This window comes from Corvus kubaryi, unplaced genomic scaffold, assembly GCF_017639235.1.
Source record: "Corvus kubaryi isolate FWS band 111438036 unplaced genomic scaffold, C.kubaryi_AGA036_p1.0 37027, whole genome shotgun sequence".
NCBI classification, from domain to species: Eukaryota; Metazoa; Chordata; class Aves; order Passeriformes; family Corvidae; genus Corvus; species Corvus kubaryi.
The window spans coordinates 76,611-91,474 of record NW_024581012.1 but is presented as its reverse complement, the minus strand read 5'-3'; the positions used below and the strand labels follow the sequence as shown (position 1 = coordinate 91,474).

At 58.9% G+C, this 14,864-nt stretch overlaps 2 protein-coding genes across 4 annotated transcripts in view; one reads left to right on the top strand and one right to left on the bottom strand.

Moving 5' to 3' along the window:
- Window positions 1–130: 130 nt before the first annotated feature.
- LOC121660975 lies at window positions 131–7,291 on the bottom strand. 3 transcript variants are annotated; one of them, XM_042020600.1, is made up of 4 exons: window positions 6,506–7,288; window positions 4,839–4,992; window positions 3,652–4,115; window positions 131–2,738 (listed from the first exon to the last, which is right to left on the bottom strand). In XM_042020600.1, exons 1-4 carry the CDS (start codon window positions 6,548–6,550, stop codon window positions 2,580–2,582), a joined length of 822 nt encoding a protein of 273 aa, XP_041876534.1. In that variant the 5' UTR covers window positions 6,551–7,288; the 3' UTR covers window positions 131–2,579. The 3 variants fall into 3 exon arrangements, with proteins under 3 accessions (XP_041876534.1, XP_041876532.1, XP_041876533.1); XM_042020598.1 differs by having other exon boundaries at window positions 131–4,115; window positions 6,506–7,291; XM_042020599.1 differs by having other exon boundaries at window positions 131–4,115; window positions 4,839–4,961; window positions 6,506–7,291.
- Window positions 7,292–7,348: 57 nt separating this feature from the next.
- The window catches only part of GALNT6 (polypeptide N-acetylgalactosaminyltransferase 6), an 8,828-nt gene continuing 1,312 nt past the window's right edge, over window positions 7,349–14,864 (top strand). The window contains exons 1-7 of the mRNA XM_042020606.1: window positions 7,349–7,432; window positions 10,454–11,046; window positions 11,814–11,986; window positions 13,024–13,173; window positions 13,259–13,493; window positions 14,465–14,582; window positions 14,682–14,861. Coding sequence (XP_041876540.1) covers window positions 10,559–11,046; window positions 11,814–11,986; window positions 13,024–13,173; window positions 13,259–13,493; window positions 14,465–14,582; window positions 14,682–14,861 — 1,344 coding nt within the window. The 5' untranslated portion in view covers window positions 7,349–7,432; window positions 10,454–10,558. The remainder of the gene's footprint in view (window positions 7,433–10,453; window positions 11,047–11,813; window positions 11,987–13,023; window positions 13,174–13,258; window positions 13,494–14,464; window positions 14,583–14,681; window positions 14,862–14,864) is intronic.

The window sequence follows — 14,864 nt, the reverse complement described above, 5'->3', positions numbered from 1 at the left end:
CCCACTGAGGCCAAACCTGGCCCTTTGCTCCCCAAAAAGCCCCTTGTCCCAGCAGGAAAGGCTCAGAAATTTGGGAGGGTTGAGCTGTCACCTAAAACTCTTCCAAAAACAACACTTGGAAGTCACTGAATTGCTCGGAAATGCACATTTTTTTATCCCATTTTCCAGTCTCTGCCTCCTTGAGCTCGTGCCCAAACACAACGGGATCACGGAACATTTCCCTTCCTTTAATGAGGGATGAAAATCGAGGGTCAGTTATTAATTAACAGAGTCATGAATGACTTCCCATCCTCGCTGGTGGCACAGATGGGCTCCTGCTGCAGATGGGGGGAGAGATGATCCCCCTCTCCCTCATTTCCAATGGCAGTTCCCAGGAGGTTTGGGACAGCCACAGCAGAGAGTTTTTCCTTAAGAGAAGTGCTGTTCCTGGGCAGGAAATTTCCCTTTTTCCTCAGTCTCCCATTAGAGGGATGAAATCCCGCCCTGCCCCACCCTCATTTCTTTTGTCTCCTCTGAAAATGTGGCCCCAGAGGAGTTGGGTGCTGGAATCTGGGGGTGTTTTGGGATTAGTGCCCAGAGCTCGGTGTCAGGACACGCCCGGCACCTGGGCAGCCCCTTGCCCCTCCCACGGCCCAGACCCGAATTTAGAAACCCTCAAAAATGAACATTTCCCACCCAAAATGCCGTTTCCAGCTGCGTTTTTGCTGCCGTGGTTTCCCCAGGAGCGCTGTGGCCGGTTCCATCCCCGCTTGGAGCGGGACACCCTCATCCCCAAGTTCTCCTGGCCCAGCTTTCACCCAATACTGATTTTCCAACTTCTCCTTATGGGAATCTGCCCTCGCCCAGCTCCTGCCTTTCCCAAAACGACTCCCACCCACCTGGAGCCCAACCTGGCCTCAACAACCACACCCCACCCACGGCCCCACCAGCACCCTGCAATTAAAGTTATTTCGGAGGCAGAGGCACATTCCTGCCCTGGAGAGGGCTGCATCCAAAAAGGAAGCTCCGTGTCCCTGGGGACCAGCTGGGAGGGGGGGATTAATCACCCCCACAGCTAAAAATGTCCTCGAGAGAGGCCAGGTGTGTGGAGCGTCCATCATTGTCCCTCCCGGCTCGCTAGGGATGGAGGATCAGCCCAAAATTCCCTCGTGGCTCACTCCAAACGCTCCCAGTGGGATTTTCCACAGGATTTTGGGCACTGTGGAGCCGCACCAGCCCCGTGCTGGCGGCTTTGACTCCTGAGGAAAACCATCCACGCTCCTGCTTTGGGAATTCAACTTCCCGGCCACGCTCTCCAGGCGAGGGGAGCCCGGCTGGATTCTCCTTCCGGCCATTCCGGGTGGCTGTGGTGATTTGGTACCAATCCATGGGAATGAATCGATGGGTTCTTTGCTCCGCCTTTGGGATCTGCGGCTTCCAGGGACTCGCCTGGGAAACGAGGGTTTCTCCCCTAAGAAGAGCATAAAACCCCATCAAATAATCCCGGTTAATCTGAGGAGCCACAGAAGGAAACTTGGAGCAGGAGGCGGTGGTGGGAAAGTTCACTGGGATGTGGAGAAAACCTTGAGAAAATCCCGAGAAAATCCAGCAAAAACCCATTTTCAGGGAAATAAAGGCCTCGGTTCTACCCAGGGCTGGAAGCAGCTCCAGTATCCCCATGGATGGAGAATCCAAGGTCAAAGCTGCAGATGCAGGGAAAGGAGTTGTGGGATTTGTCTTGGAAAGTGGCTCCGGGGACCCTGGGGACACGCAGAGCTCTGTCACGAGTAAATCCATTAAAGTGGCTCCGTTTTGAGGAAGAAACGTCACTCCTGACTGCTCTGTGCTGCCAAAGAGGAGATGTTGGAGCTGGAGATCCCAATTATTCCCGATGCCTGGAATTAGAGGAGATCCTGGCTCTCCGTTTCAACACAAGTTTCCTCAAACAGGAGATGCCAAATCCACTTTGGGAGAAACGTGCAAAATAGAAAGGCCTGAGATGGGATTTTTCCCAAAGAAAAGAGGGATTTGGAGCTGGTCCATGCTTTGTGCCTCAATTCCCCACTTCTGCAGTGAATTCCTATTGGAAACACCTGGATACCACTGATGGAAGTGCCATAAAACACCCAAATTACTGTTAATTAATTAAAATAATTCTTAGTGACCCCAAAAACCTTGAGATTCTCCCACTCAACCCTCCAAACTCTCAGAAAAAGCCAATGTGCCTTTCCAGACATCCCTAACTATTTATGGAAGACTCCTTTCCACTCAGTCAAAGGCAAATTTTGAGGAATTCCCTTTTCCCGGGAGCTGCAGCTCCCCCTCACACCTCCAGAGCCCAGGATGGGATCCGCTTCGATATCCACGGAGATCAGTAACCCAAAACACACCCGAGGTGATCCAAATTCCGCATGGAGGACGAGGAAGGTGGAAACTGCTCCCAGCCCAAACCAGCAGCAGGATCCCAGGATCCTCATCAGCCACAGAGCCCCAGGGCTGGAAGAGCCCTCCAAGGCCACCAAGTCCAGCTTGGGAATGTCCAGAGCCCGTCCCGTGGGTCAAGGTACAAATCCATGAATTTCCCATAGGGAAGACAAGTCCTACTCCAGGTGGGCCAAAATGTGGCTCAAATACTCCGCGTGTCCCGCTGCATCCGGGGGGAAGATCTCCTGGCGCAGGTCACAGGCCGGAGCGGCCTCGCAGGCAGGGCCAGACCCGAGCGTTCCCTCCTCCAGCGCCCAGCCCGGAGTCCAGGACGTCTGCAAGGAAAAGAGGGATTTGGGACAGAGAGACCCCCAGGAGCGGCCTGGGGCAGCCCCCAGAACCCGACCTTTTTGTGCCCAACAGGGCTGGGCTGGAGCCTGGGGGAGCTCGAGCCGCCCCTCGCTCCACCCTCCATCAATTCCACAGGACAATCCCATGCCCACGTGGCTCCCGAGCCTCCCCAGCGCTTCCAATGAGCCAAACCAGGAGGAAAATTGGCTTTGAGCAGCAAACTGGAGCCCATTTGTCACTTGTCCCTGTGCCGTTGTCCTTTGGGTGCTGATAGGGCCCCTTGGGGCCTCCCCAGACAGACACGGCCCCACTTCCCCCTTCTCCTTAAAAAACTCCCTCCCAAATACGGCCCAAAATCAGGAGTTAACCCCGGGAATACCCAGCCCCTGAAGCCATGGAAGAATTGTTAAGGGCTTCATTTAGGAAAAGGAATGAAAGAAAATGGGTTTGGCATCCCAGGGACCTGGGACTGCAGTGAAGGTTCACCAGGAGGACTGAGGGGCCAGAGATCAGGAGGTCTTTAAAAGTCCTTTCAGAAGGACAGGAATCATTTGGAATGGTTTGGAAATGTGTTTTGGGGTGGAGAGATCCGGGAGAAGGAAGGAAATACTTCAGAGCTGTTTAACTGGAAGACCCAAAGGAGACTGAGAGAGCTTTTCCCCCAGCTGACTCCTCCAGGGGATCCTCAAAGCCTCCGCCAGGATCACAGGAGGGACGTCCTGGCTGGGACCCCGGGGGATTTCTGTACCCAATTCCCCTGGGAACCAGAAAATTGGGTGCCCAGAGACTTTTTAGGGCAATAACCCCACTCTGCCACACTTCCCGTGGGTCCGGGACTGATGGAGAGGAGGATGAAGAGTCCCTGATGCCGCAGCTCCCTCCAGCCTCCCGAATTACCTTCACAGGCCCTCGGATCTCCACCGGAGCCTCCACAGGGAGAGCCCCGTCCCTGGGAGCATCTTCCCTCTCAAGCACTTCTGGGGCTTCATAGAGGTCCAGAAGATTTAGGAAGGAGCCCTCAGCCCCTGGATTTAGTGTCTCCAAGCCCCGTGGGCTGCAGGGAGCTCTCCCTCCTTCCCGGGGGACAGGGAGGATCCAGGTCCTCATCCAGGTGGGCACATCCCCCTTCTCCCCCTCGGTGCTGCCAAAAGCTGCGGCGCCTCCGGTTCCAACGCTGTTCCCAGGGCTCAGGGGGAGCCTGCTGGCGGCCTGGGGCTGTTCCATGGGATGAGCAGAGCCCTCCAGGTTGGATGCGGAGGATGTCGGAGCCCCTGGGTGGTTTTGGTGGCTCTCAGGTGACCTCTGGCCTTCCCCCGTCACCGCGTCCTCCGTGCACTGGATGGGCAGCGACACCGGGATGTCTTCGGGACAGAGCGAGGCAGAGGGGTCACTCCTGGCAATCTGAAGGGTTTGTTTTCCCTTTCCACTGCCCCATTTTCCTGCTGGGCTTGGGGAACCCCCGGGCTGGCAGAGCTCCCCTGTCTCCTCTGGAGCCTGGGCCAGCAGAGAAAGGACACTGAGGACAACCAGGGAGGGCTGGAGGAGCATCAGCTCCCTCAGGAGACCGGGACATCCCTGGGCCCCCAAACTCCAGGCTCATCCCAGGAAAGGCTTTGGTTTAGGTCCTGGAAGGACACAGGTGGACAGGAGGGAGCCCCAGGGCAGGGAGGCTGCATTTTCCCAGCACAGCTTTGTCCAAACCGAACCCTCCTGGCCACAAAATTCCCATTTTATGGTTGGGAAAATGGTGCCAGACCCCGTGGGAGTGATGTGAGTGTTTGGGGGGAACAGGAGAGTATGGGAAGGAGGAATCCTTGGAAAACCAGGGGGTTCTGGGTGTTTTCTGGGCTGCGGATCCTCCCCCAGCCCCAGCTCCCACCCCCTCCCAGTGATGGTCCCAGGACCAGGAGTGTCCCTGAGCAGCGAGAGCCAAAAGCCACGATGGGCTCAGGGCTCGCTCCTGCTCAAAGCCCCTTCACCCCACCGCCCTTCCCGCGGGAGCTTCCTGCAGGCACCGGGATAGAGGTGGGAACGGCCCTGCCAGCCCAAATGTGCGCTCTGGGGACACTGCAGGCCCCACTCACCCAGGACTGGCCCCTTCCTGGCCCTCAGCCTCTGGAGGAGCCTCCCCTGCTCCGAGCACAGCTCCTGCAGCCTGGCCACCTCCGCCCAGAGCTGCAGGAACAGCTCCTCCATCTCCCTCACACCTGGGCAGGAGAGAGGAGAGGGAACGACCACCTGTTAATGGTAATAATAATTAATAATCATAATAATAATCATCCACTGATAACTGGCGTTATGCACAGGCAGTGAGGAGCTGCCAGGGCCAGCCCGAGGATCTGGTGCTGCCGGTACCTCGAGATCCCGGGTGCTGTGGGTGTGTGGGATTGCACAGAAAGGAGCATTCCCGGTTCTCTCATAATTTATACAGATAAAAAAAGGAAAGGGAAGTGGATCTTCCTAAGAAGAGCCAAGCTGGGCTTTTCCACCTCTCCCCCACAGCTTCTGCGAGCTCCAAACAACCCAAAAATCCCATTCAGTGAAAAAACCTACCTGGAAAAAGCTGTATTTCCAACTCAGTACCAAAGGATTGGATTTTTTGGGCACGAGAGAAAAAAAAAACCCCAACTACAAATCCATCCAAGGAACGACATCCAAGGGTGGGGACACAATTCCCTTTTTTTGAGCTGCTCAGCCCCTTCTCCTCCCAAAAATACCCCGGGAAGCACCACCCAGCTCAGGCCCACCCAGTACCAATTAACCAAATATTGTCATTACGGAGGAAAATTGTGCTCCCTACGCTTGTCCCTGCTTTATTACAGATTAAACTTCCCAGCTTCCCCATCTTGCACCAATTATTACTGGGCGAAAAAATAAATAAACCCAAAGCTGGGCACAAATCTGCAAACCATCTGCAAAGGGGATCTGAAAGGTTCGTGCGATCTTAATTAGCATAAATATGCAAATCAGCCTGGCTTCCTGTCAGCTCCTCCAGGTTTGCTGCCGCTCAGCGCTGAAAGTTTCAGCTCGGCGTTCAATTTAAACTCTGGCTCAAATTAGGGGTTTGGCTGGAGGGCTGGATGGAGCCGCCTCCGACGCTGTGGATTCCCCGGGAGGGATGAAGGGCAGAAATCCCGAGGGAAATGCACCTGGAGCAAGGAAAACCTCAGAGGCAATGGTAAGGTTTGCTCCCAGCGCAGGGAATTTCGGTGCTCGCCCCACACCGAGGGAAAACTTCGCCCCAGTTCTGGCTCTTTGGGGTTCCTCTGCTCCTTAAAACCTTAAAACCGAACATATTTTTCACCCCCCGAGGCAGCAAACTCCACCTCTAATTCAAGTTTTATTTTGCCTGAGAGTTGTATAGAAAGACGCCAATTAATTATTAATTGGAGCGTGACCCGGAGCCGTCACTCCCTAACAAGCCTGGGAAGATTTTGTTATGGATTTCACTCCATCCCTGCTGGGGCTTTTCGGGACTCAGCTCCTCCTCATTTCCCCGGATTGGTGCCACCAGGACGAAGCTACAGCAGGAGATTTTTCATGTCCCGAAAAAGCCTCTCCCAAACTGCAATTAAAAGCAGCAATTTGGGAGCACAAAACTCCCCATTTGCGGGGTTGGTGGAGCGGCTGCGAGGGGCGGAACCCGGCGGGGGGGAACGGGGCGGGTTCAGGGCACCCAAAATCCCATCCCCACGGCCCAGCCCGGCGTGGACCCCAAAACCCTTCTAATTTCCCCCCAAAAGTGACTTACCGTGGTGGGGACTGTCCTGGCCCTGCCCGGTGGCCGCGGTGACATCGAGCTGACAGTGGCGGCTGCCCGAAAGTCGAGCAGCAGCAAATTTGGGGGAGGGAATTTCCCCTTCGGGTTTTGAGCGAAGAGCGAAACTTCCGAAGCAGGAAATGAAATGGGCGAGAGCGGCGGCTCCGAACTCGGAAAAGCCCCGAGGAGGGCGATGGAGGCCCCGGGGGGCTCGGGGGGGCCGAGGGTTGGCTCCAGGCGGTGCCTCAGTTTCCCCTCACGCCTTATTCCAGCTCATTAGCGCTTTAATTTGCGGCTGAGGGGTGTTTGTGCCCCGGAGACCTCATCCCCTGTAAGCCAGTTAATATTCCAGCGAATATCCCAATAATCCCGATTAATCCTCGCTCTGCTCCTGCTCAAATCTCCCAAATCCTCCGCGCAGCGCCGGAGCCAAAGGAAAATCCTCGGCTGGATGATGGGGCCCGCCCGGGCCCGGGGGTTTTCCCGTGCTGCTCCCATCACCCCCAGCGCCGGGCGCTTACTGGTCCCAGCACTCCTGAGGTCATGACCTTGGGACCTCCATAAATCCCTGTGGCTCCCAGCACGCCCAGTGCCACTCCCTTACTGGTCCCAGCACACCTGGGCTCACAGCCTGTAACCTCTATAGGTCCCTGAGGCTCCCAGTGTCCCCAGTGCCAGGCATTTACTGGTCCCCAGCACGGCACCCCCATTTCAGGCGCGGGGCCGGTGGGTGGCACCAGCACCCGGCGTTGTTCCCTGACCGGCACCTCTAGGACCCGGCGTTTTCCCCGGGACAGGCGGCTTTAGGACCGCGGCGGCCCCGGCCCGTGCACCTGTCCCGGGGGGCGGGGAACAGGTAGCGCAGGTGGCTCCGCCCCGCCCGGACGCACCTGCGGCCCCGCAGCCGCCGTGGAGCCGGTGAGAGGGGAGGAGAGGGGACGGGACGGGACAGGACAGGACAGGACAGGACGGGGGTCCCGCTGCTGAGCCCCCCTCAGCTGTAAGCGGGTCTGCGGGTCCCAGGGCCGAGCCCTTGCCGGGGAAGGGGGTCCCGGGGTCCCGGTGCGCAGCCCTCGCCCCAGGGAAAGGGGGTCCGGTGGTCCCGGGGGTCTCGGTGCGGCGCCCCCCTCTGCGGTAAGGGGGCCCGGGGGTCCCGGTGTGAAGTCCTTGCGCTGGGCGAAGGGGTCCCGGTGGTCCCGGTGCGGAGCCCCCCACCACGGGGAGGGAGTCTGGAGGTCCTGCTGTGGCCCACCCCCTCCAGGCAAGGGAGACAGGAGGCTCCCGGTGAGGAGGGCTCGCCCCGGGGGAACGGGAGCAGGGTGGTCCTGGTGAGGGCTCCTCCTGGGGGTTGGGTGCTCGGGGGTCCCGCTGCAGAGGCCCCTCCGTGCAAGGGGGTTTAGGTGGTTCTGGGATGGAGCTCCCCGGGGTGGGGGGGGTCCGGATGGAGCCCCTCGAGCAGCCCAGCGGCTCCAGGGCCTGTGGCAGTTCCTGGCAGGGCAGAGGGAGGACCCGGCCCCCGTCAGCCCCACGGAGTACCCCAGAACCCCTGTCGGGGCAGAGACCCTCACACACCCCCATCCCCCGTGGCTCCCATCCCACACCACCGGGAGCGGGTCCAGGACCCCTGGGGCTCATCCCAAGGGATGAGGGCAGCACCTGGACGGGGGGAGCCCGACAGGAATCTGCTTCCTGTGAGCTCGTGCCCCTCGCACTCCCCAGCACATCCAGTTCCTCACACTGGAACTGAATCCCACCGGGAACAACCCCGGCTTTCCCTTGCTGCGCCCCACTTCCCGCTCCTGGCTTTTCCCCGTCCCTGCCACTCCCGATGTCACCGTGGCTCGCTGCCACGTGGAGCCCGTGGCCACCTCGCCTGCGGCAGTTTCGGTGTCATTCACTTGTTCTTCTTTTTCCTTTTTTTCCTCCACGAGGATCTCTCGATTTCCACCTCTTCCCACCATCCCTCGCTCCCACACCACCGGGGGATGCTCCTCGAATTCCCACCAAACCCCTTTTCCCCCTTTTCTGACCCCAGCAGGCTCTACTGGGTCATTCTCATGTTGTTTTTCGAGGGTGCAGGGCCAGCACACGGGATTCTCGGGATGGGCTGGACGGGATGGAGCAGAATCCAGCTGGGAGTTTGCGGGGCCTGGAGCAGAGGGCGCAGGTGCACCAGGAGCTCCCACTGGGGCTCTGTGCCAAATCCACCCCGGTCTTTTGGGGGGGGATTTTTTAATTTGTATTTGGGTTTTTTGCCCTTTTGGGGAGGGGGTTTTAACTTGTAGTTGGGGTTTTTTGCCCTTTTGGGGAGGGGGTTGGGGCCCCCCGGGAGCGGCCGCTCTTGTTGTGCACAACCGGCGCCCCCCTGCACACCTGAGTGTCCCTCTGGGGTTAATTAGCACCGACACCTAACGAGCTTCGTTAGCAACGTGGCAGGAAGGAAACTCCGAGAGATGCGCGGATAATGGAAACGGGGGATTTTCCCCCAAAATCCGTTGCTTTCCCCTCTCCCGCCTTGCACGGCAGCGCCCTGCGATGAAAACCTCGGTGCTCAGGGGCACGGGTGGGGTGGGGTGGGGGCACCTTCGCTCAGCTGCGGGCAGGAATTCCGAGGAAATGGCAGAAAATACGAGGGGATTGATGTTTTTTCCCTGATTCTGCTTTTCCGTGGAGCCGCTGGATGGGGCCGCGCGCCCTTGGCAGTGGAGCGTGGTCCGGCTTTGATCCCGCGGCGCTCAAAGCGGGGACCCCGGGGACCCTCCTCCCCAACCCAAACTTCCTCGCCCTTGAAGTTGTGGCAGGTGCCCTTCCCCGCCCCATTTCCAAGAGAATGAAAAGAAAAGGGAAAAAAGGAATCAAGGGAAGGGGGGGGAACCCCAAAGTGGAGGAGGAGGAGGAGGAGGAGGAGATGGCGGTGAATGGATCCCGCCGGGCTCGTCCATGCTCCGGCGGCCGCGGCTCACAAAGAGGAGCCGCGGGAAGTTTGGGGGTGGTGGGAAGCTCAGAGCCTCCGACGGATCCCGGGGAAAATTTGGGAGCTGGCGCCGAGCTCCCAGTGGCCGCAGCACCGGACACGGCATCGGACACCGAACCTGCTGCTCCAACCCGGCCGAACCCGGAGCTCTGCAGGGTCTGCTCGAGTTTTCCTTCGCAGGCAGGAAAATGCCCAGGAAAAGGCTTTTTCCCAGCGGCCAAAAATATTTTGGCAAATTTCTGGCTCTGTGTTAACTTTGGCGCGCGAGGAGTGGTGGCGGGGGGAGGCTGCAGCCTCTGGATCAGACCCAGGAGAAACTTTGGGGGGGGGGGGGGGGGCCCGGGGGGGGGGGGGGGGGTCCGGCACATCCTCCGGCATTTATTAACCCGCACTTTTCTTGGTGCTTTAATTTTGGGATGGGTTTAGGGGCTGGAAGGGCTGGGGAGGGAATGAATTTTACAGGTATTGCTTGTGCCTGACTTTATATTAACATATTGCTAATATTATATGACTGTATTAATATATTACTAATATTGTATTGCGATATTGATGCGTTAATATGTTACTGATATTGCATTACTATGTCGATATATTAATATATTACATTGCTATTGTATTAATTTATTATTGTTTGTTATTAATAACTTGAGTTTTTGTGTAGTGGGAGGTCCCCGCTCGTGGCACGGGGTTGGACTGGATGGTCTTTAAGGTCCTTTCCAACCCAAACTGTTCCATGCCTTGATTTATATATTTATATATTCATATATTTATATATTTATATATTTATATATTTATATATTTATATATTTACATATTTGCATATTTACATATTCCGCTTTAAGTACAATAGAATCTATTCTAAGTGCAATACAGTATGTCTCAAGTACCATATATTCTGTTTTGACATCAGTGGGATCAGCACATCCAGCCCAGGAATTAACTGCAGGTGTTTCTCCTTCCCCCAGGTCGCTGGAGCAGAGCAGCGCATCGTGATGCTCCCCGAGCCCCCACATCCCTGAACCCCCATCCCAGGCCGGAGAACACTCCAAACCCCCCCCCAAAACCCCAAAATGAGGCTGTTCCGCCGCCGCTACAGCCCCTTGAAGGTGGCCTTGGCGGGCGCCGTCTTCGTCCTGTTCCTCTTCATCCTGCAGAAGGACGTGGGGCGCAAGGACCCGGGCGAGGAGCCGTGGCTGAGGAACATCGTGCAGGGCAAGGACCAGGTGCTGGACCTGATGCTGGGCGCCGTGCGGGACCTGCGGGACTCGATGCCGCGGCTGCAGATCGGGGCCCCGGAACCGCCGCCGGAGCCGCTGCCCAGCGCCCGCTCCTGCCTGCCCGGCGTCTACACCGCGGCCGAGCTGCGGCCGCTCATGGAGAGGCCGCCCCAGGACCCCGCCAGCCCCGGGGCCGACGGAAAAGCCTTCAAGAAGGATCGCTGGACGCCCGAGGAGACGAAGGAGAAGGAGCGGGGCTATGAGAAGCATTGCTTCAACGCCTTCGCCAGCGACCGCATCTCCCTGCAGCGGGCGCTGGGCCCCGACAGCCGCCCCCCCGAGTGAGAGCCGGGCCCAAGCGCCCCCGGGGCCACTTAAAAATGGGCACTTACTTAAATCTGGCCGCTTACTCCCTTAAATTTAGGAGGAAATTAAAGCAGGTTTGGGCCAGCACGTCAGCCAGCACTGGCAGGGGATTGAATGAAGGCAGAGATGAAAAATATGCATTTATTTATTCTTATTTTTCCCTATTTTTGGCCCCTTGGGGGTGGGTTTAGTAGCAACAGGCTCTTTGTGTGTCCCTGTACCTGCTTGGTGGCTCCGGCACCTCCCCGCCTTTCCCCTCTCTCCCTCCTTTTTTCCAGTGGTCAGACTTTTTCTTTTCTCATCCGAGTGGAACAGCCTCGGACCCCGCTGGGGCAGGGGGGCAGGGAAAAGGGGAAACTCCAGAGATTTCCCCGCCTGCCCTCGGCCAGGGGCTGCCGGATTAAAGCGGGGCCCCCCCAGCCCTGCCCGCGCGGGGGGGTGGGATGGGGGAGACACGGGGGGAATTCGGGATGGAAAAAGCCTTGAAAGGGATAGAGGAATCCAGCCCCCCGCGCCGGCAGGCGATTATCCGTGCTTAGCAGGTGTAGCGGTGACAAAGAGGGGACACGGGGGCCGGGAGCGGGACTCACTCAACCAAAATCAATGGGAATCAAAGCAGGGATGAGTCCGGAGGGGCCAGAGCTGCTCCCCCGCTGTGGGGTTGGGGGAGGATATCGGGGGGGGGGGGGGGCCGGCCGGGCGTCCCCCCCCCTCCCCCCCCCCCCCCCATTCTGTCCCCCAGGTGCATCGACCAGAAGTTCAAGCGCTGCCCCCCCCTCCCCACCACCAGCGTGGTCATCGTGTTCCACAACGAGGCCTGGTCCACCCTGCTCCGGACAGTCTACAGCGTCCTGCACTCGTCCCCGGCTCGGCTGCTCCGAGAGGTCATCCTGGTGGATGATGCCAGCACGGATGGTGGGTGGGGGCCACGGGGACACAGAGGGATGCAGGAGCCGTGGTGGGATGTGGGGCCAGAGGGGTGCAGGAGCCCCAGGGAGGTGTGAGGGAGCGGTGGGGGGATTCGGGGACCAGAGGGAGGCAGAATCCCTGGCAGGATGCGGGATCAGAGGGGTGCGGGAGCCCGGGCAGGATGCAGGGGATGCCAAGCCCCTTTCCATGCCTGGAAGCAGCAGCTCTGAGCCGCTCGGAGAAGCGGCTCAGGCTCCCGACATCCCGGGATCTCCCAACAGCCGCTCCCCGTTCCACACCCACCCCGGAGCACCTCCGGGATTTTCCCTTCCCCAGCACCGCTGTCAACCCAGCCCTGGGGACAAACCGGGTGCCCCACAAACCTCCACCCCCAGCCAGCTGCAACCCTCGTTAATGAGCACCCCGAGCTAATTAAAGCGGGGTTCAGTGTCGGGGCGCTGGGAGGAGCGGACTCCGCCCTTGTCCCAGATAAATTCTCCCTTTCCGCCCGCGGGTTCCCGAGCAGCAGCAACCTCGCGGTGCCGCGGGGCTTCATTGCCCGGGAACTTGGCTCCCACTGTGGCTGGACGTGGCTTGGACTCGGGTCCCCTTCCCAGGACGGTTTTCCGGCGGTCCCGGCTCTCACTTGGCCATTTCCAGCTCCTGGCTTGGCTGCATCTGCCAGGAAATCCCGGGTTCCTCTGGTCACCCATGTCCGCTGTCCCTTCCCTCAGAAACAACTTGGTCCTGGTGACACTTCAAGCACAGGGGTGCGACCTCCTCACCCTGTCATTCCCTGTCCCTCTCCAGAGAGGGATTAGACGGGAGGGGGAGTTTCCCTCATAAAACTCATTTTCTTTAGCCAAAAATACACTTGGGTTTGGGGCAAAGGTTCAGGTGTCCCTGAACCCAAACCCGGCTGCAGGGTCTGAGCAGCAGGGGATGGGATGGGATGGGATGGGATGGGATGGGATGGGATGGGATGGGATGCAGGGACCGGCACCTGCCTCTCCAATGGATCCGGATGCTCTTCCCGCCCGCAGAGTACCTGAAGGAGGAGCTGGATCGCTACGTGGAGCAGCTGCAGATCGTGCGCGTGGTGCGGCAGCGGGAGCGCAAGGGGCTCATCACGGCGCGGCTGCTGGGGGCCAGCGTGGCCAGCGGGGAGGTGCTGACCTTCCTGGATGCCCACTGTGAGTGCCCACCCTGTGACTCCTGTGTCTGCTCCCGGGCGCTGTGAGCGGGGCTGCCCCGCTCCAACCCTGCCCCGTGTCCCAGGCGAGTGTTTCCATGGGTGGCTGGAGCCGCTCCTGTCCCGCATCGCCGAGGAGCCCACGGCCGTTGTGAGCCCCGACATCGCCACCATCGACCTCAACACCTTCGAGTTCTCCAAGCCCGTCCAGAACGGGAAGCAGCACAGCCGGGGCAACTTCGACTGGAGCCTGACTTTCGGCTGGGAGGTCGTTCCCCCCCGGGAGAGGCAGCGCAGGAAGGATGAGACCTTCCCCATCAAGTAAGCCCAGCACGGGGGGATTCGTTATCCAGCTGGGTTTGCTCTTTTTTTCCAACGAATTGGTGTTTTCCTTGGTTTTGGTGCCTCCGGGTGGGCGGTGCTGCCCCTTCCCAGTGGGGTTTTCCCCGAGGATTCTTGGCATGAGGGATCTCAGGGGGTTTGTTCCCGGGCATGGTCAGAGCTGTGGGGGTGGTGGAGGACAAACCTCGCCTGAGGCTTGGGGGATGGACCTTGCAATTGCCTCCGGCAGAGTCTCTCATTAAGGATTTAATTGCTGTCTGTACCTTCTCACCCTCGCATGCCCAGGTGCCCCCGCACTGGCACAGCAGCACAAGTCACCTGCGGATTAGACTTGTACCAAAATCCCTCTTTTTATCCCTCTATTTTACATGCAGAGAAAGCCTGGGTGATTTTCCCACCTCTCCGCTGCTGCCCCAGGACAAGCCGGGTGCTCCCACGGGGAGACACCGGACAGCCCGGCTGGCCCCGTCCCCACCGCGGCCGCGGGGCTGGCTTTGTGCACAGGTCACCTGGGAGACGCTCCTGTCCCTATAAAGGCCCCTTTTACCTCCAGCCGGGAGCTTGGCTCCCGGCGCTGCCTCGTCTCCAGCAGCTCAGCGAATCCTTGGGGTTTATTATTTCTCCTGAATAAAGGCGAGGTTCTGTTCCAGCCTCAGATGGAAAAGATTAGGGAAGCAGGAGGAGGGATTGGGGCACCGAGCTCTGACCTCCCCCTGTTTTTGGCGACAGGTTTTTGGTAACAATATCCCCTTTTCACTTTGAATCCAGCCGGCAGCGAAGCCCCTCCGTGTCACGCTGTCACCTCTGTCCCCTCCCAGCAGCCGGGCCCAGCCTGTCCACCAAAGCCACCACAGCTGGATGGGGGGAACTCTGATTTTGGGGCTGTGATGTCCCAAAACTCAGATTTCCGCCCTTTTATTTATGTTTTACCCCTTCTTTGGCCCCCCCAGGTCTCCGACCTTCGCAGGTGGCCTCTTTGCCATCTCCAGGTCCTACTTTGAGCACATCGGCTCCTACGATGACCAGATGGAGATTTGGGGGGGTGAGAACGTGGAAATGTCCTTCAGGGTAAGGACGGGGGGTCACCTTCAAAGGCACCTCCAGGGAGCTCCCTGTTGGGGGGCCCGGGGGCTGGACCCCCCCGCCTCAGGTGTGGCTTCCCCGCAGGTGTGGCAGTGCGGGGGACAGGTCGAGATCATCCCCTGCTCCGTCGTGGGCCACGTGTTCCGCTCCAAGAGCCCCCACACCTTCCCCAAGGGCACCCAGGTGATCTCCCGGAACCAGGTGCGCCTGGCCGAGGTCTGGATGGACGACTACAAGGAGATCTTCTACCGCCGGAACCAGCAAGCC